This window comes from Zalophus californianus, chromosome 3 (assembly GCF_009762305.2).
Source record: "Zalophus californianus isolate mZalCal1 chromosome 3, mZalCal1.pri.v2, whole genome shotgun sequence".
Lineage (NCBI taxonomy): Eukaryota > Metazoa > Chordata > Mammalia > Carnivora > Otariidae > Zalophus > Zalophus californianus.
Window position 1 is genome coordinate 95622486 of NC_045597.1, and position 18514 is coordinate 95640999.

At 44.3% G+C, this 18514-nt stretch overlaps 1 protein-coding gene across 4 annotated transcripts in view; it reads left to right on the plus strand.

Annotated features, from left to right (window-relative positions):
* CCDC93 (coiled-coil domain containing 93) overlaps window positions 1–18514 on the plus strand; it is an 87822-nt gene that overhangs the window by 46456 nt on the left and 22852 nt on the right. For all 4 annotated transcript variants that reach the window (XM_027589559.2, XM_027589560.2, XM_027589561.2 and 1 more), the window contains 4 exons: window positions 10242–10358; window positions 13167–13229; window positions 16787–16860; window positions 18276–18357. In XM_027589559.2, coding sequence (XP_027445360.1) covers window positions 10242–10358; window positions 13167–13229; window positions 16787–16860; window positions 18276–18357 — 336 coding nt within the window. The remainder of the gene's footprint in view (window positions 1–10241; window positions 10359–13166; window positions 13230–16786; window positions 16861–18275; window positions 18358–18514) is intronic.

Sequence of the window (18514 nt, forward strand, 5' to 3'; positions counted from 1 at the left end):
TGTAACATGATAAGTAGCCCATGTGTTTCAAAGCAAACCTCTGAGATATGTAACTCAATTTAATATGGTTCCTGTAAAGCAGCAGGGAAGAGGAATGTGAAGAAGCTTCCAGATATATAATTCATGAGCTCATGTAGGCTCTTGGCCAAGGAACAGCATCTCCCCTTTTTTTTCGAAGGGTAATGCCCTTCTCAGAATGTGCTAGATGAGACACTGCTGTGCTTTTTGGTGTTGATGTCTAATATGCTCACTGCATCTTAGCATTCATTTTTACTGGGAAGGAGAGTCTGTGACTGTGATTTGCAAAGCGCTAAAAAGCCTGACTGTTGAAAACCCACTTCTGCTCTGCAATCCCCCACTAGCTTGAGCCAGAAGAAAGGGAAGGAAGCTGACCCAGGGAAGGTGCCAGGTCCCTAGAAGGGCAAGTGGGGACTCTCCCTAATGCCACATGTTAACCAACCATGTACCATTTCAACCACTTTCATACTTGACAGCCAGCTAAATCATTCCTTGGTCAGCATCTCCCTGAGACAGAATCTTAGAACATTTTGTAAATCTAGAAGCACAGATATGCCTTGGGGAATCAGAAGAATCTATCCTGTGTGCCTTCTCTGTGCTCGGTGCCTTGTATACCACTATCTCATTAATTCTCAGAGCAGTGGGTTGCCTCCTTGCATATAATCTTCTGCCTTCCTTCATCATTATACTTACTCATGTGCAGCTGAAACTCTGTTTATGTGTATGTGGACCATGCTTTACTCCTCTCTGTAACCTCGGAGCCTTGCCGAGGACCTGGTAATGTTGGTGCTCAGTATGTAAGTATGTGATTTTATATCCATTTTGCAGATGAGGATACTAAAGGGTTCAGTAACTTGTCCAGTATCATGTAGCTAAGAAGTTCCAGGTTCAAATACAGGACTGTCTGACTTTGAAACCTGTCTCCTTGGCAAGGTAGAGTGTCTGCAGGGGAAAGCAGGGAAGGCCTCCTTTGCCGTCATCCTTCACGTCTGCCTTCCAGGCTTGCAGTGACAAAGCCTCTTTAGATTCTTTCACCATCCAGCTGCCTACCTTGGGCTAAGTAGAGAGAAGAGGCCAGGTCATGTTGGGAACTAGCCACAGAAATAAGTAAAATGAAAATGGTGTGGCCCAGGCACTCACACACAATCACATCTATGCTGCTAAAAGCTGTGGAAGTTTCTGTTTGGGGTGTGTGCATATGTGGCTTTTCATATCACTGGAAAAGAATCTCCTACAACCCTCTAGGTTGTAACATCCTGGCCAGAACACTGTCAACTTCTTGATGAATTTTCGGCCATCAAAGGACTTATTTGTGGAAGGAATTCTTTTTCTTAATAGGTTTCGGAAATGTTCCTTTCCGGCAGTTAAGAAATTCTGGCACCATTGCTTCTGAACTTTTGATTCTGAGGACCATTCTCTGGCAGTTAATCGGAAGCCCAGACTGTCTTGAAATTATATCTTTCAGGAGCACCTGGGGGAGCTCAGGTAATTAGAGCTGGGTGTAGCCGAAAAGAGGTCATAGCCAGGGTATGGTCAGGGCTGCGCATATAAAAGCACAAAGGAAAGAAAGTCTCCTCTAGAGAATGCAGACAACCACATTTGGTTAGACTTTGTCCCTCTCTTCTGTGATAATTTATATTCCACTATGATGCAAAACCAGCAAAGAAAGCTGACTCTTAAGTTCTGCACTCGCTCACCTGGACAGTATGCTGTGTAGGAGCCTTTTGTTTGCAAGTGATAGAAGCTGCCCGGAATGGAATAAGCAAAAAGGGAACGTTTATCAGCTGTCATAACTGGGAGGTCTGTGAATGCAGGGGTCCTAGGGACTCCAGCAGGCTTGTGTCTGTCATCTCTCTGCCCTGGCTTCACTTTGTTTCTCTCCTCTGTTGCCACCTGGCAGCTTCACCACGGACTGTCAGTCTTCTAGCACCCTCCCCGCTTCTGTGTGTGAAGTCCTAAGGACAATCTCTGTTTGCCATGGCTTAGGTCACATATTCCTCTGGGGGCCAATTGTCTGGGCCAGGCGGCGGCCAGCCGCTTGATGGGCAGCCGGTCTGGAGTGAGAATGAATAGGTGATAGTGGACCCCTGTAGGAACTGTTAGAAACCAAGTGATGCTAGGCACACGCTGCAGCTGGCACCTCCTCAGGGAATTTGTCTAAATCGGATGGGATTAACCCAGAAGAGTCAGTTGTTAATATGTCATCCACCCTCTTGAGGTAACTGCCTTTGTGTTGTTGTCTCTCTACCCTGGTTTTGTATTTCCAGGTAGGGCTATTCCAGTTAGCTTTTTCAAACATTTACAAAGAAAATTGGTATCATTTTGGAGATATTTTCAGTCTTTGACTTGACTTCTTTTCTGCCAGAGGACTGACAGAACTGAGCCCCGAGATGGGATGATTTCCTCCTGCAGCACACACCTGTTGTGCGCACACAGTGTCCCAGATGGCGTCAGGTATGGGGGGCAGGGCAGAGGTATGAGGAAGACGAGGGTGCTGCCTCCAGGAGCTCCTAGTTAGTGGCCAGTCAGCCTGTAAAAAGAGAAATTACAGAATAATATAACCTGTGTGATCTCAAAGGGATGCCAGTTGCTATTTGGTTTGTGTTGCCATTTGAAATGTCAGTATGTGCCCAAAGCCAACTGGTTGGTAAAGTGGATATTGAACTTTTTGTCCTAGGAATAAATAGGCAGAATGGATGACTTTTTTTTTTTTAAGATTTTATTTATTTATTTGACAGAGAGAGACACAGCGAGAGAGGGAACACAAGCAGGGGGAGTGGGAGAGGGCTTCCTGCGGAGCAGGGAGCAGGGAGCCCGATATGGGGCTCCATCCCAGGACCCTGGGACCATGACCTGAGGTGAAGGCAGACACTTAACGACTGAGCCACCCAGGCGCCCCAATGAATGACTTTTTAAAACTATACCCAGTTGAGGTGAAATGGAAAGGGATAGTTTAAGGGGGGCTGGGGACTGAGGAAAGTTACCGATCCCCAGGGACCTTGCTGAGATTAGCAGATCTTAGGAACCTTTGGAGCTGGGAGACCCTGACTACTTTGTTATAAGAATCAGGCCTGAGTCAGAACCACTGTGGCTTCTAGTCAGCTTAGATACGAAATGTTTCTAATCCCATCAGCCAGCCCCACCACAGAAAAGCATTTTTACCATTTTTTCCAGCAGCATTAGCATGTGGAGCTAGGGAAGAAATATGGGACAAGGGAGAAGTTGTCTTCTTGGGAACCTCCTGCTGTGACCACAGATAGAAAAAAGGGTTGGTGTGTTTTTTTTTTCCCCAGGGGTTGGTTTTGTTTTTTATTTTTATTTATTTATTTATTTTTAAGATTTGATTTATTGATTTATTGATTTATTGATTTATTGATTTGTCAGAGAGAGAGGGACAGAACACAAGCAGGGGGAGAGGCAGGCAGAGGGAGAAGCAGGCTCCCCGCTGAGCAAGGAGCCCGATGTGGGACTCAATCCCAGGACCCTGGGATCATGACCCGAGCCGAAGGCAGCTGCTTAACCAACTGAGCCACCCAGGCGTCCCCCAGGGGTTGGTTTTTATACTCCTTCCTTCTGGACTGCGTTTCTTCACACAAGGTCACGAGTGTTAGACAAGTCACACCCTAAATCTGTAAACTTCCAGAGGGCCAAGATTTCATCTTTCATCTCTGTATCTCTGTTGCCTAACGCATAAGAAATGCTCAGTAGAGGCTGACAAGTGTCTGCAAGTTTGTGCGGAGACTCACCCAGTGGCCATGAAGGGTGACTTTCCTTCCTAAGATGGGCTTTTCTGTGATGTCCTGTGGCTCCACTCCTGGTAGCCTCCGTCCAAGCACTGCTAACTACGCGCTATTTTCATTTGTCTCTACCTGTCTCCCAGGACTAGGCTGTTTGCTGTAAATGAGGGCTGGGATCATTGTATACACCCAGTGCCCAATATAATAGGGTTTTCATGAACATTTGTTGAAGGGAGGAAAAACAGGAGGGAGGTAGAAGACAGGACAAGAAGAGCTTTCAAAACTCTCTCTTCCTCTGTGGCACAATTTAGGCTTGGAGAAAATGTGGAGGATAACAGCTTTATTTGTGAGTGAGTCGGTTTTCCCTGACTAGACTGTGGAGGTCCAGGGTTAAGGTCTGTGTCTCTTTCTATGTCCCCACTACCTACCATTGTGCCTCACACATAATAGGGTCTGAGTAAAGGTTAATTGAGCAAAGCAAAGGAAGGTGGGATAGCGAGATTTTAAACTGTAATCCGAATTTAGAGATTCAGGAACCCTATAAATCTGGAGATCATGATGCTAAATGTGGGGTTTCTAAAATATTCCAAGATTTCCTAAAATCTGAGGGACTGATGCAATACACAGTAACAATAAAAGAAAGAGAAAACAATGGTATCAGCTAATGAATTGTCGACCTGGTAGGATTGTCTCAAGGTGCATAGCACAACCTATATCTTTCAGAGTCTTTATCAATTGGGATAAAGGCATAGAATTAATTTTGTCAGTTTTGGACATCACTTAAAGCTAAAAAAGAAGAGGTGGCTAGCATACTGGAGAAAAGAATCAACATTCAAAAATATCTTAGATTGAAATGTTGAGCCCAAACAAATTCATTTGTTAAAGAAGGTATATGTGAACTGTTTCATTTCATTTCAGAAAAATCAGTGATACCAATTCAGGATTTGGTGAGCCTACCATCTGACCTGACAGTAGTTCATGGAGATAAAAGTGGGAAGTTCTCAATTTTGTTCATGCCTCCTAAATGTTAAGTGCTTTCTGGGCAGATATACCATATTGCCGACCTTGGAACCCAGAGCTGTGCCTTAGATTCAGCAGTTACATGAATATGGGTCTTTGAGATTCATGGGATTTCATTAGTGGGAGTCAGGAATATTGAAGAATGTTTATCCAGTTTCGTCAATGGAAGCAAAGAGGGTGAGTGCTAGTCCCATCCCATCTGCAGGGCTCAGACTCCAGTGAAGAGTACTTGAAAAGGTCACTTGTCAGCTGGAGTATTTCTAGAGGGTAGTAGCCAAGATGGGGAAGGGCACTGACATGTTTTATAGCAAGGGGAGAGGAAAGAGCTGTGGATACTTTTAGATAAATCTATTACGTGAAAGAGCAATTATACTTAATCTCCGTTGCTTCAGGGAAGAATGGCCATGTACGTGTTTGAGTCTTTGTAGGTCTGATTCTGTCGGTTTCTGCTGGCTTTTTGCTCATACTTTGTACATGCTTTCAAATTTTGATTGTGAGTTCATATGCCCTGGAAATTTACCAATAGAAATTCTTTGAAGCCTAGAGCTGAATCTCTGTTCTTCCAGAGGGGATTTGCTTTTACTTCTGGCAAGCATCTGGAGACACCCCAGCCCAAGTCCATCACATACATGGCTTGACTTGTGGGTTTTTTGGACCATCCACGTAGTGTGTGCATTTAAATTACAGAACTGGACCAATCTGTTACAAATTCTCACTGCAGATTTTTTTTCTTCTTTCACTTGTTTATGCAAAGTGGTTATTGAATGATAAAAATCAACACTTGAGATCACCTGGTGTTGGCAAGTACTTTCAAGAGAAAAGCCAACCTCAGTGGTTATATATACTTTCCTGGAGCTCCGCTTTCACTAACTCTTTGGCCTTGCAGGTTTTCTTACATTCTTGCTAGCGCATAGGTTTTTTTTTTTAATATTTAAAAAATAAATATTCTGGGGTGTTGGGTGGCTCACTTGCTTAAGCATCTGACTCATGATTTCAGCTCAGGTCATGAACTCAAGTTCCTAAGCTCAAGCCCCATGTTGGGCTCCACACTCAGCAGGGAGTCTGCTTGGGATCCTCTCTCTCTCCCTCCCACCCCCCACCTCCTGTGTGTATGCACACGCTAAATAAATAAATAAATAAAAATATTTTATATCATCTGTTTATTTGCTTTCAATAGAAGGATTCATCAAGGTGCCAGAAACTGAAGTCCGTCTGTTCGGGACATAGAACTGTATCATGTGATAGGGATCTTTCTTACTGACAGCTTAGGGATGGTATTTTAGTACGGGGAGGGAGGTAATATAGGAGAGATTCCTATTTTAAGAAGAAAGTTGATATGTAGATAACCTTTGGGGTCTCTTTCATTATAAAAGTATATAGTTCTAGCTAAAGTAATCATTTTTTGTTTCTCTTAGGAATTTACTATTTTGAACAAAACTAATATTATCGAATGACATTTAAATCTGGTTCCCCTAACAGTGGAAGTTGTGAATATCTGTCAATTGTTAGGAAACATTGAATCTGCACTAGAAGTCGTCTTAATCCACACTGCAGTTTTGAAAGCACGTTCTTAATCTGAAATTGTTGAACAAAATTAGATTGGTTCTTTAGCCCTCCCTCCAGTGTAAACACAAATGGAATTATTTGTGGATGATTGGCATTCGTGGAGAGATATTGCACTTTTCATGTAGAAATCCGTTAAGATGCCCCAAGGATTTACATTTTTTCTGTCAAGGATTTACTTTAAAGTTTCCTCTCCTGTTCTCCATCTGTCTAGCTTTGTCTCATCCTTCCAGATCAACTTCGTCATCTTCAATTTCCTTCTCACTGTGACTGTCAGTGACCAGGATGCCAGATGCTCTAAAAACCTGTTTTTGCCTTTATCAGTCTGCTCTAAAGACCTGTTTCTGCCCTTATCAGTCTCTAGATTGCTTAACAAAAAGTATGTTTGAAAAATAGAGCCATCAGCTTTCCATTGCCTAGGTTAAGACTCTTCAATTCAGCTCTAGAATAAATTGTTATATCTGCACAAAAATAACTTCCCATTAAACAAGGCACTTTGCATAGCACCATCTCTAGACTCAAAGGCAAACAGAGGAACCTACAAATTCATTGAACTATGGGCCTGTTTATGTGCATATTATTCATTTTAATTGGGCTAGAGAAATGTCAGATATGGAAATGGCATTTAGTATTCTGATATTATCATACATTAATGCTTTGCAGATTCAAATTTAAGGGACTGCACTTAGCAATGAGAATTGCTACCTATCAATAAAAGAAAGGATTTTGAAAGCCCATGTCTGCTTAGAGCATATCATAACAGATATAGTCAGTTTGTAGAGTGACTTCAAGGTTCTTTCTGTGCACTGTAAGTATTTTCTCTCTATGTGTATGGTTCTCTGAATCACCTGTCTAGTGAAAGAACTTTCCTCTCTCAATGTTATATAAGTGATGGATGGGCCCACTCCACTGATTAGAGTTCCTTCCTAATAAGGCTGCCTAATCAATGGTTGGGACCAATACATGATTCTCTAGTGAGCCAGGCCGCTTAGATTAAAGTAGTGGTTCTCAAAATTTTCAGTTTCAGGACCCTTTAAGAACTCTTAAAGACTACTGAGGTCTCAGTAGCTTACATATTAATTCATTTACAAAGAACAATAATAAATGCTTTATATATTAACATTAAAGCAATGATATTATCACATGACATGTAACATCTGGAAAACCTCACTGTATAATCATGAGAGAATAAGAATGAAAAAAATGGGGGCGCCTGGGTGGCTCAGTTGTTAAGTGTCTGCCTTCGGCTCAGGTCATGATCCCAGGGTCCTGGGATCGAGCCCCACATTGGGCTCTCTGTTCAGCAGGAAGCCTGCTTCTCCCCCTCTCACTCCCCCTGCTTGTGTTCCTTCTCTCACTTTGTCTCTCTCCATCAAATAAATAAACAAAATCTTTAAAAAAAAAAAAAAAGAAAAAGATTTTGACCCCAAAGACCCCTATGAGGGTCTTGAGGGACCATGTGGCTAAACATTAAATCTAGATAGATAGTAAAAGAGGGAGAAAAAGAGAAAGAGATAGCCAACTAGCCTGGAAACCTTCTTTCCAGATATCAAGATAACTACTGGTTTTCCTGTAAGAAGCGTTCTTAGAAGCGAAGTCAGAGGCCTTGATTTTAAAACAAAGTTGTATGTATGCCAGGTAGGTAAAGAAGCTGGGTGGGAAATACACTTTTCATGGTCTTAGGACCTTGGCCACAAAAGCAGTTCATCAGCAAACCTTCTAAAACTTGGAGACACCATCCAAGCCAGACCAGAGGTGCAGAACAGCACTGAATGAGTATGTGCTTGCCCCCAAAGACTGAGGGAAGTCTGGGGGGTAAGCGAGACACTGTCTCCCCTGGAGCCTGCCAGCCCACAGCTCTATCTGGTCTAGAGCCACACAGGCAAGTTGGAGGAGGTCAGGATATTCAAGATAATCCTGACATCAAACATAGGGACATAACCTGTGGGGTAGTTCCAACGAACAGGGAATTCTATTTCAAATGTCAATAAATCATGAGCTAGAAGGCTTATGTAATTCTCCGAGATAAGTTAAATGCTCTGAAGATATGCCAGAGACATGTAGGAAATCAGTGTCCAGGAATCTGAGTTGGATGTTAAAACCCAAATCTGAAAGTGAATTATAAGAAAAAGCTATTAAATATATAGCAGACAAAAGTGGCCAAATTAATGGCATAGTTCAGGGTGACACCATCAAAGTAAAGGAGATATAATTAGCTCATTATAATTCTGTTTCCGACAAGTGATTTGGAAATTGAGAGGGAGTGGTCCTTCCTCCACCCTCTTTTTTTATACTCAAGTCATTTTCAGAAATAATTCTCCCTCCCTAGACTACAGGTTGTGAATATCTTGATACGACCAAATGTATTTTTAAAAGTTAATTCCAATTCCCAGAGATTCAGATAAGCTGGAGTGACAGTTTCCACAGTCCCAGGTTTCAAGGCTAGATATGTTGTAATACCAAATGCTTAGTTTTTCTATTTCCTTGATGGCCCACCAGTCCAGGAGATGGAAAGCCATATTCCTTACTGTTTTATGCAGCCATATCCTGCTGGTTGTTCCCCACCTCCGGAGCCATTAAGCAGCAAAAACTCATCATCTGTTAGTAGTGCCGCTGAATTATTCAGGGAAATCCTTAACCAAAATAAATGGTGACTATTCCATCCAATTTCTCCTCCTCCTCACTTTCCCATCTCTTTTCCCCATGGGCAGATCTTCTAGACTTTCAAGCTTATGATTACTGCTAAAACATGCAGGAAAAATTAAGTACCTAAATAGTTGTGTTGCACTTGGGCTTAAAGTCAGTACTTAGTTTGGTACTGGGATACTTCCAGTCAAAAAGGAAATGTGGTGGAAATAGGCATTTGTTTAATAAAGCTCATCTAAGCTCTTTTATGATCATCTAAGAAGTATTAGAAGGACTCCTATTAACAGTAGGGGCGCCTGGGTGGCTCAGATGGTTAAGTGTCTGCCTTCGGCTCAGGTCATGATCCCAGGGTCCTGGGATTGAGCCCCACATCAGGTTCCCTGCTGAGCAGGGAGCCTGCTTCTCCCTCTCCCTCTGCCTGCTCCCTCTGCTTGTGCTCTCTCTCTGTCAAATAAATAAAATCTTAAAAAACAAAAAAAACGTAAAATTGACCTTTTGTTTGTCCTGAGGCTGATGTTTGTGTTCCGTGTCCATAACAAGCTACCTCCTCCTCTGTGTGGTTTCTCAGTGCTGTTGCTGCATTCACCCAGAAATCTCTCCCTGACTCACTTCAAGGCCTGACAGGTCTCTGCTGCCTGCTCAACCCTTTTTCTCCCTTCCCTCCTCACATTCAGTTTAAGGAATCTCCTGCTGCCCCATCAGCCACTTCCATCCCTCTCAGATCTATCCTCTGTGAACACCAAAAGAGTAGAAACAAGAAATGGTTAAAAGGGAATTGACCCATGAATGGGGGGCGGGGGGAATAAACTAATAGGCTGTTTGTTGCTTTTCATGATAAATGCTTCCAAACAGTTAAACTTTTTGACCATGTATTTACAATACTTCAGTGAAAGTGAATCATTTCATCATTCTTGATAACTCCAGAGCAGTCTTACAAAGATATTGATATGACCATGTTCTTCCTTCGACGGTGCCTGTTGCCTATATGATACCAGCATAACGACAGTTACATATTCCTATGCACATGCTGATCCCTCTGCCAGGAATGCAGATTCCCTTGGTAAGGATCTTGATCATTGTTTTAGAATCTTCTTCTCTGGACCTGGGTTTTGCATAAGACCCCATGGCTGCCCTGGCTTGGTTTTGACAGGCTGCCGAGTTGTGCTCTGCCCCAGGGTAAGCAGGGATGGGTCTGTCTTTTGTAAACTGAGGTGGGCTTACTAAATCCTTTGGGCTTGCCCTCCCTGTTTCCCACAGCAGTCTGAGCTGTCAGCTGAAGAAAGTCCAGAAAAATTAGGAACCTCCCAACTTCATCGTCGAAAAGTCATCTCCTTGAACAAGCAGATTCTGCAGAAGACCAAACATCTGGAAGAGGTTGGTGTTTTCTTTTTATAATTTCATTCAAGTAATAAGAAACTTTTCTTCAAGAAGGGAGAGACTGGGGAAGGAGTGAAGATGTTTATTTTAGAATGGAGGTTCTAGAACAGGGATTAGCACACTCTAGCCCTTGGGCCAATCCAGCTGCCACCTGTTTTTTGTAAGTAAGGTTTTATTGGAATACATGTACATCTATTTGTTTACATACTTTCTGTGGCTGCTTTCAAGCTCCAGGGGCAGAACTAAGTAGTTGCAGCAGAGACCACATGGCCCAGAAAGCCTAAAATATTGAATACTTGGCCCTTCCCAAATGTGGCTCACAAAGCCTAAAATATTTACCATCTGGCCCAAAATGAGAAAATTTGCCAACCTCGTTCTAGAAAATCACAAGACTTAAGAATAGCGTTTATTGATTGACAAATGTTCACTGAGCGCTACGCTGTGCTAGGCATAAAACTAGGCTGTGGAGATGAATGAAGAACTAACTCATTCTTTTCACACAACATCCTTGTGGAGGAGTAGTGTACTACTCTTATCCTCATTTTATGAATAAGGAAACTTAGAAACAGAGAAGTGAAGTAGTTTTGCCTGTGATCACACAGCTTACTAATGGTAAAACCAAAATTTTGAATATAAAGATCTACCTCATTGTTTTGAGTTGACTTCATAGTGCAACATATTGTATACATACTGTAATTTACTGTACCTGTCCCCTGTTCATGGGTATGTAGATTGTTTCAGGGTTCCCCCCCCAACTGCAAATTTATGTTACCATGAACATCTTTGTACAGTCATCTCTGTGCAAATATGTAAGTATTTGTGTAAGATCGATTTTAGAAAGTGGAATTGCCGGGTCAAAAATACAGGCATTTTCTATTTTGCTCGAAACCATCAAATTATTCACCATTTTACCAGTTTTTATGTCTACCAACAGTATATGAGAGAATCCAAACTCTTTAAATCCAAGAACTCCTGTTCCAAGATCATGCAGGTGGAAAGCAAGCAGGATGCCCTCGTGGCCTTGGTGACAACCGTGGGGAGAGTCCTAGCCCAACAGAGACATGGAAGGAGGGGCAAAGCAAGAGAAGGAGTAAAGAGCATCTCAGGGTCCGCAGCTAGTAGGCAGCTGAGCAGAAACCTGAGATTGAGGAAGGAAAGAGGAATCCAGAAAGGGGGTGGTAACCCGCTGCTGAATTTGGGGGTGAGTCTAGGGGTTAATGATGAAGAAGAAAATGAGGGTAGGACAATCATGAAGGATTCCAGCAAGATAAAAAGTAGGCTAAGCTACTGGGGCATCCCCTATTTGAGAAAAGATGGTCAGATGAGCAGATGAAGAGAGCTCTTATTAGTTAAATTAATCAAAGGGAAGAGATGAGTCTTCCCTTCTTAGCAAGCTACGTCCCTGCCAAGATCCAGCTCGCGTGAGTCTTTGTTGTGAAGCCTTCCTTAGATGCCCTGTTGAGCCAGACTCTCCTTGGTCCTCCTCTGGGCCTGGCTCTGCCCCAGCTATTCTCATACTCTGATCCCCAGCTCACTGGTCAAGATCCTTGCGGGCAAGGACTGTGTCATGTTTGTCACCTCCTCCCACACACCTCATGTGAGCAGAGCACTGGGTAAATGTCAGAGCGGTGGCTGGGTAGGTGCGCGGGTGAGAGGTGGACAGGAAGGTGCGGAATGCTAGGACCCCTTTCTGGAGCCACAAAAGGGCTTCAAGAAAGAGTTCAGTCACTAGTATTTCAAGAGAAAAACAAACTCTCCAGAAATGCTCTCTGCCGGTTACACAACATGTCAATGAAAGTTGTCATTGCACAGATGGCTTCCTTTAAAAAGGGAAAAGCCAGGGCCACCTGCTTCCCTCCTTTATCACTCTTGCTCTGTGCTTGAGTCGGCTACTTGATAGGCCTTGTTGGAAAGGTAACCATTCATCAGACTAGAAGCGTGATTTAGGAGTAGTGATTTCTGAAGGCGACATAATTCTTAATGGGTTGCTTACATGTTCAAGGATGGGGCAAATTATTTTGAAGCAGTCATTGAGATACAGGATAAAATTTCTCATTGCTAATTTGTATGCGGGTAACCACCAGAGTCTGATGTCATTTTCTGCCACTTTCCCTTTTCAAAAGTGGAATTGTACAAACCCTCTGAGCTTTCGATGAATGTTTTCAGATTTCTAAAAGTTCACAGACAGCACGAGGTTATATCTGTTAGGAAGGAAAAGAGAAATGACATTTTCCTGATGTAAGTTTACAGTCATGTAACTTTGAACAGGAAAGGTATTTCATTTTCTGTCTCTTCGTGTTGAAGTCCTGAATTTGTTCTTCTATCTCAGATTGTTTGCCAGTCAGTCATTCTGTGCTAGAATCCTGAGTTGTGAAATGCAGTTTGTATTCTGGGAATGGGCACAGTGGTTAAGTGAACTGATTGTAGCCATACAGAAAAGTCAGACCTGGATTTGAATCCTGGCTTTATCAGTTAGCAGCCGTGAAACTTTTGTCCAGTAACTTAACCCCTCTGAGTCTTTATTTCCTCATCTGTAGAATAAGAAAAATGTCTTCTTTCACTGATTGTGTAGATTCAATGATAGGATTTATGTAGAATATCTAGTTTGTCACCTGATGTGTGGTTGGTGCTAATTATATGAATTTTTTCTTCATTTGTTGTTGGCAACCATTCTGAAATTCCCACATTCACTCAGTTTAAACTGTTGAATTTCCATTTTCCCATCTGTGAGACAGGGATCCCACCCACAGCTGTGCTGTTGTGAGGACTGAATGAGAGCAGATATCTTTTCTCTTTCTTTCACAGCTGCAGGCAAGTCATACCAGCCTACAAGCCAGATACGATGAAACAAAGCAAACTCTGACAGAGGTGAGGAGATTTTCAGAACCGCTTTTGACCTGCACCACTAATGGAATGCCCTCTATCGTCAGTCTGTGTGGGGTCTCAGGGCTCGGGGCCATCTGGGGACAGAGGACAAGCACGTGGTAGTGCATGACCCCTGCCCTCAGGTTACCCGTGCTCCCACGTTCTAAAGCCTCAGCCATCTTGGCAGGAGACATTGCCATGGGCCCTGAGGATCGGGAAGGGCTTCCTGTGGAAGGCCAGGCTGATGGGCAGGGCACGGGCCTCACAGAACTTGAAGGGCCCCTCACGGTGAGTGGGCCCCACTCCGCTACAACCTCCACAAGCCGCAGGCCTTAGAATAGCTTCGAAATCCTGAATTCTTAAAGACTGAGAGGGTTTCTTTTGATACGATGAGAGAACTGCAGAGGGCTGTCATTTGTTGTTCAGAATTGCCGGCTTACTTCTAGGCGGGATGGGGGACAGGGTCTCAGGAGGAGGAGGGCGATGGGTATATTTCAAACCACGTGATCTGGGTTTCGAGTGTGCCACCTCCCATCAGCCGGAGTGTTGTTTACCTCCCACTTCTCATTGCCTAGGCAACCAGGCCAGGAAAACAAACGCTTCTGATGCCGGCTCTGTCATGAGGGGTTTCGATATCTGTGTCCCTCACGTTTCCATAGAAAGCTGCCCTCATCTGGATGTGATGGTCCCTCCTCGTGATTTTGACCGTGCTCGAGCTCTAGCTGTATTCTGCAAGGGCCGCACGCAGGGCCCGCCCAGTACTTCCCTAACTGTGTGGAAGCCAGACTGATCCTCAGAGACCTCTCTGAGACTAAGGCAACCACCCCCCTTCTTTAAATTTCACATGAAATTTGCCCACTTCAAATTCTTGTTTCTGTAGCCATATGTGGCACCACCTTGCTGTCATGCTGACAAAACTTTGTAATTCTGACCTGGGCTCGTCTCTTCAGTGATTGTCGGAATGTTTGAAAAGGGCAGGCAAAAGAATGAGAGTTAGAGTGAATTTTTTTTCATTATTTCCAAAGATGCCTGTGTTGCATTTGGACAGATGAGCTCTCTTTACACTGCTCGGTGACTGCATTCCTATGGGTTGGATGGCCGACTCCTGGGGTGGAACCCTGCTGCTATCTAAACGTTAATGCCACAGAGTCCCTGGCGTGAAGTTTGCCAAGTCATGGATCAGTTTTTGTATAACCATCTGGGCGAGATTAAAGGCAAAGCGTCTTGATACCAATTTCCTAAGACACTTACGTGCCTTAGGATATAAATCCTAAGTGGCTCTCAAGTCATTTTCTTTGTCCTAAGTCGGGTATTTGTTGAGCTCCTTTCATGTGCTAGAAGGGTAGGGAGTGTGATTTAAGTCAATAATAGGAGATGGTGTTCTTATCCTCAGATAATCATAGCAGCCAGCATCAGTGTGTGCTGGGTGTGCCCTGGGCACCTCCCTTCTACCAGTCCCCGACTCTCTGTGACCACACTAGCAACGCTGTTACCATCCCTGTTCTGCAGATGGGTTACTGAAGCCGTGCAGAGGCTTCCAGAACCCCAGCACTGTCTGTGTGGCCCCAAAGACCTCTCCGAGGGCTCACTCTGTATAGTAGGGCAGTCACACTAAGTCCCATCTATAGGAAAATGGGATCTGTACCAAACCTGGCACTCAGCAGCTTCCGAAGAAGCCTGACTGGTCAGAATACTGAAGACCAGACCCCTGAATAAGTAATGAACTTCACCTTTGGGTCTCAGCCTCCTTATCCGTTCCATTCAAGGATTGGCCGACACAAGCACTCTGACCCCTTTCCCCCCCATGGGCCCTGATTTCACCTTCTCAGTGACTCCTGCCCTCCCGTGGTAACCTGGCGGCCTCAAAAAACAGGGAAGACCTGTCTTTCTGGAAGATTGGGTAAAGTCGAGCAGGGCAGGGAAGGTCAAGGACAGATGGCAGCACGTGACGCCCGCAGAGAGGCTGCGCGCCCCTGCAGAGGTGGGCTGCCCGCAGCGAGCCTGTCCACTTTTTGGTTTCGGCAATCCCGACTTTAATTTCCTGTGTGTGAGGTTGGTTCTTTGTAGTATATGCAGTATTCTCTCCCATTTCTCTCAGGGCATTAATGGTGTCTAAGGTTTTTCTTGATCTATAAACTGTCTTCTGATCAAAATTCATTTGTTCTGTTTTACCTTTCTCATTTTGTGGTCTTACCTTCCTTCACGTGTCTGATAGTCCTTGGTGGTGTGCTTATCCTTGATTCTGAAACTCCCCGTTACCAGCTGCGTGGGTTCTGTCCCCATGGCCTCCAGCCTGCTTCGGGTGATTATTCTGGAAGGGTGGCTTCTACTGTTGGGTGAGATCAGCCAGTAGTAAGTGGTATTTGGGGCCTGGGCACTCCGCCTTTCACCCAGGTCTGGCCGATTCTGGGAGCCTGCCTGCCTCTGGGGCTTGAGCTCCAGCTCGAGGGTAGGGGAGCCAGGCTTCACTGCTTAGCCCAGCTGGCTCTCCCACTGTGACGCCAGCCCCGCAGACCGTCCTTCCTGTGTCTGCTGATCCCGCACCGCAGGCCTCCTCAGCCCTGCCTCTCTGTTGGCCATCTTCTTGGCCCCGAGGTACCCGCTCCTGTAGTTGACCCTAATTGTCTGGGTTTTTTAGGACTTGAGGCAAGAAGGGCTGATTGCAACTTGTGCTCTTCTGTTTTCAGCTAGCACCCTTGGAACCTTTTTTAACTTGTTTCTTGTTTTTTTGGGTTTTGTTTGAGTAGGTAACACAATTCACATAGTTCAAAATTCAGAAAGTACAAAGGTTGTACCGCTGTAGCCCAACCATATAGTTACCTGAGGGTAACTGGTCTCTTACGAATCTTTTCAGAAATATTTCATGCATATACAGGTAACATGTATATCCTTTTATACATGTATACATTCAGGGTATACATTCTCTTATACACACTGGAAAGACATGGCATTGATGTTTTGTACATTGTTTTCTTCCAGCTAACAGTAGATCCTAGAGATAAATCACCATAAAAGAGCTGCTTTATTCTTACTTTTTTTTTTTTAGCGGCTTAACATTCTGTGATATAACTGTACACCTTATAAATGGAAACCCGAGTTTCTTTAAAATTTCTCTTTTTAAATCCTCACTGTCTGACTCAGAAGAAGAAAGTGAAGCTATTCAAGAAGATGGATTTAACCTAGCCCTGCTCAGAGCCATGACCGTGGTAGTGTGGCATTTCAACCAGGTCTGTCTCTCGTAGCCTCTTCTTACTTCCCCCTTCCCACTGACCTGCCGAGAGGCACCTGCTGTCGGCACTACTTTTGGCTTTCCAACCATCTGCTGCTGTGACTTAGAGCTATTGCCAAGGTTTCTTGTACCAAAAGGACCTTTCCGTGCTGTCCTCCCCCACCCCATCCTGTTTCTCTCGTCCACCTGTTTTCTCCAGCGTGCAGCCAGGTCCGGTGGGCTGGGCCAGCGGCCAGACGCGGGGTGCAGATGTGAGCCTGGGGAGGGAGGATGCACTCACTCTGCTGTCCTCCCCAGTCCCGAGCGGCAGCACCTTCTTTCTCTCTCGCAGCTGAAGCATCACAGTGAGAAGCTGGACAAAGAGCAAGCGGCCCTGGAGAAGATAGAATCCAAAGCGGATCCCAGGTGAGAGGCTTCAGCCTATGTGTATTTTCTCCTTGAAGAAAGTTAAGTCTGCCAGTGCCTGGTGGTTTATTTTGTTTGAGCACAGGACCAAGGAGCCCAGGGTCATTGCCTCCAGCCCCACACAGGTCATTTCCTTGCACATGCCCTATCCAGAATGTGGCGACTCCCCGTTGCTCAGGCACGTGCTGACCTATGGTGCCGCCGCACAGAGCCGGCCCCCTCGTTCTCCTGATTCCCCTTGGGAGGAGAAGCAGCACATTTTTACTTTTGCTTTTCTTGGTTTTTCTGTTTTTGAGAACCAAATAATACATTCGCAGAACAAAAAGGCATGTGGTGAACGTCTTCCTCCCTGCCCCCCCCCCCCCCCCCACGTGCCCCAGCCACCCAGTCCTCCTTGGCGTCAACCCTGGCTACCAGATTTTTTACTGTTAACATTTCAGCCCCGCCTCTTTGGGATTAAAGGTGCTTAAATTAAAGATTAAAGGTGCAGTATTTTACTTTATTTTTTTTTTATTAACTAAGAAACAGCTGCTGGGCTTTTTTTTTCTTCATTTTAAATTGTCTTTAACAATGTAAGTTACATGTGAGATTCACTTACATTTGACCTTTTTAGCACCAAATCGGTGAGGTGGTCAAAGCTCCCTGGATGTCACTCATTTGAATGATAAAAAGCCTCAGGCACGGATTGAGCAGCCCCAGATTTGAAGTACATTTTTTTTTTAAAGATTTTATTTATTTATTTGACAGAGAGACACAGCAAGAGAGAGAACACAAGCAGGGGGAGTGGGAGAGGGAGAAGCAGGCTTCCTGCCGAGCAGGGAGCCCGACGTGGGGCTCAATCCCAGGACCCTGGGATCATGACCTGAGCCAAAGGCAGACACTTAATGACTGAGCCACCCAGGCGCCCCTGAAGGACATTTTTAGCAAAGAAGTACCCACAGATTACTTGGCTTGATAATTAGAAACCCTTCTTTCATGATATGGAGCAAAGTCCTGTCAGATACTTGACGTTTTTATTTTCCAGTTAATTCTTTTAATGACCCTAAGCAATTTGTTTCCTTTTCATGGAAATTAGAAACGGTTTATGATGCTGTCTATGCTCTGAGGACTGTTGAGTAATTGGTACCAAGGATCCAGGACTCTTGAAACTCATTGATGTTTCTGCAGTTGACATTTTAATTCTGGGTTCTGTGATGTTTGTTTGGACGGGGCCTGATGGGCTTGGGTATATAAATGAGTAATAATGTCAGTTAAATGGTAGTCATTATCACTTGTGGAGAACCCATTAGACAGTCTTGGGAGAGACAAAGGAAAATAAAAAGGGAGTCCCTCTTTAGCTGGGGGCTTGGTTTTAGTTGTGATTCAGAAAATCCTAACAGCTTTCCATATGTCACTGTTTGGTCTTCTCTCTTCAGTATCCTGCAGAACTTGAGAGCACTTGTAGCCATGAATGAAAATCTGAAAAGTCAGGAACAAGAGTTTAAAGCACATTGTCGAGTAAGTGTTGCTTGATGTCAGCAGACCTTGAACCAGGACTCTTGTGAAATCTCTCACCTTACTTCCCCTTATCCCGTTGCGGCGTCCTACTCGGGTGCCATCAGAAAAGTAGAATCCTGGAGCAGTTCTGTCAGTTGTGTAAGATGAGTAGGGTGCT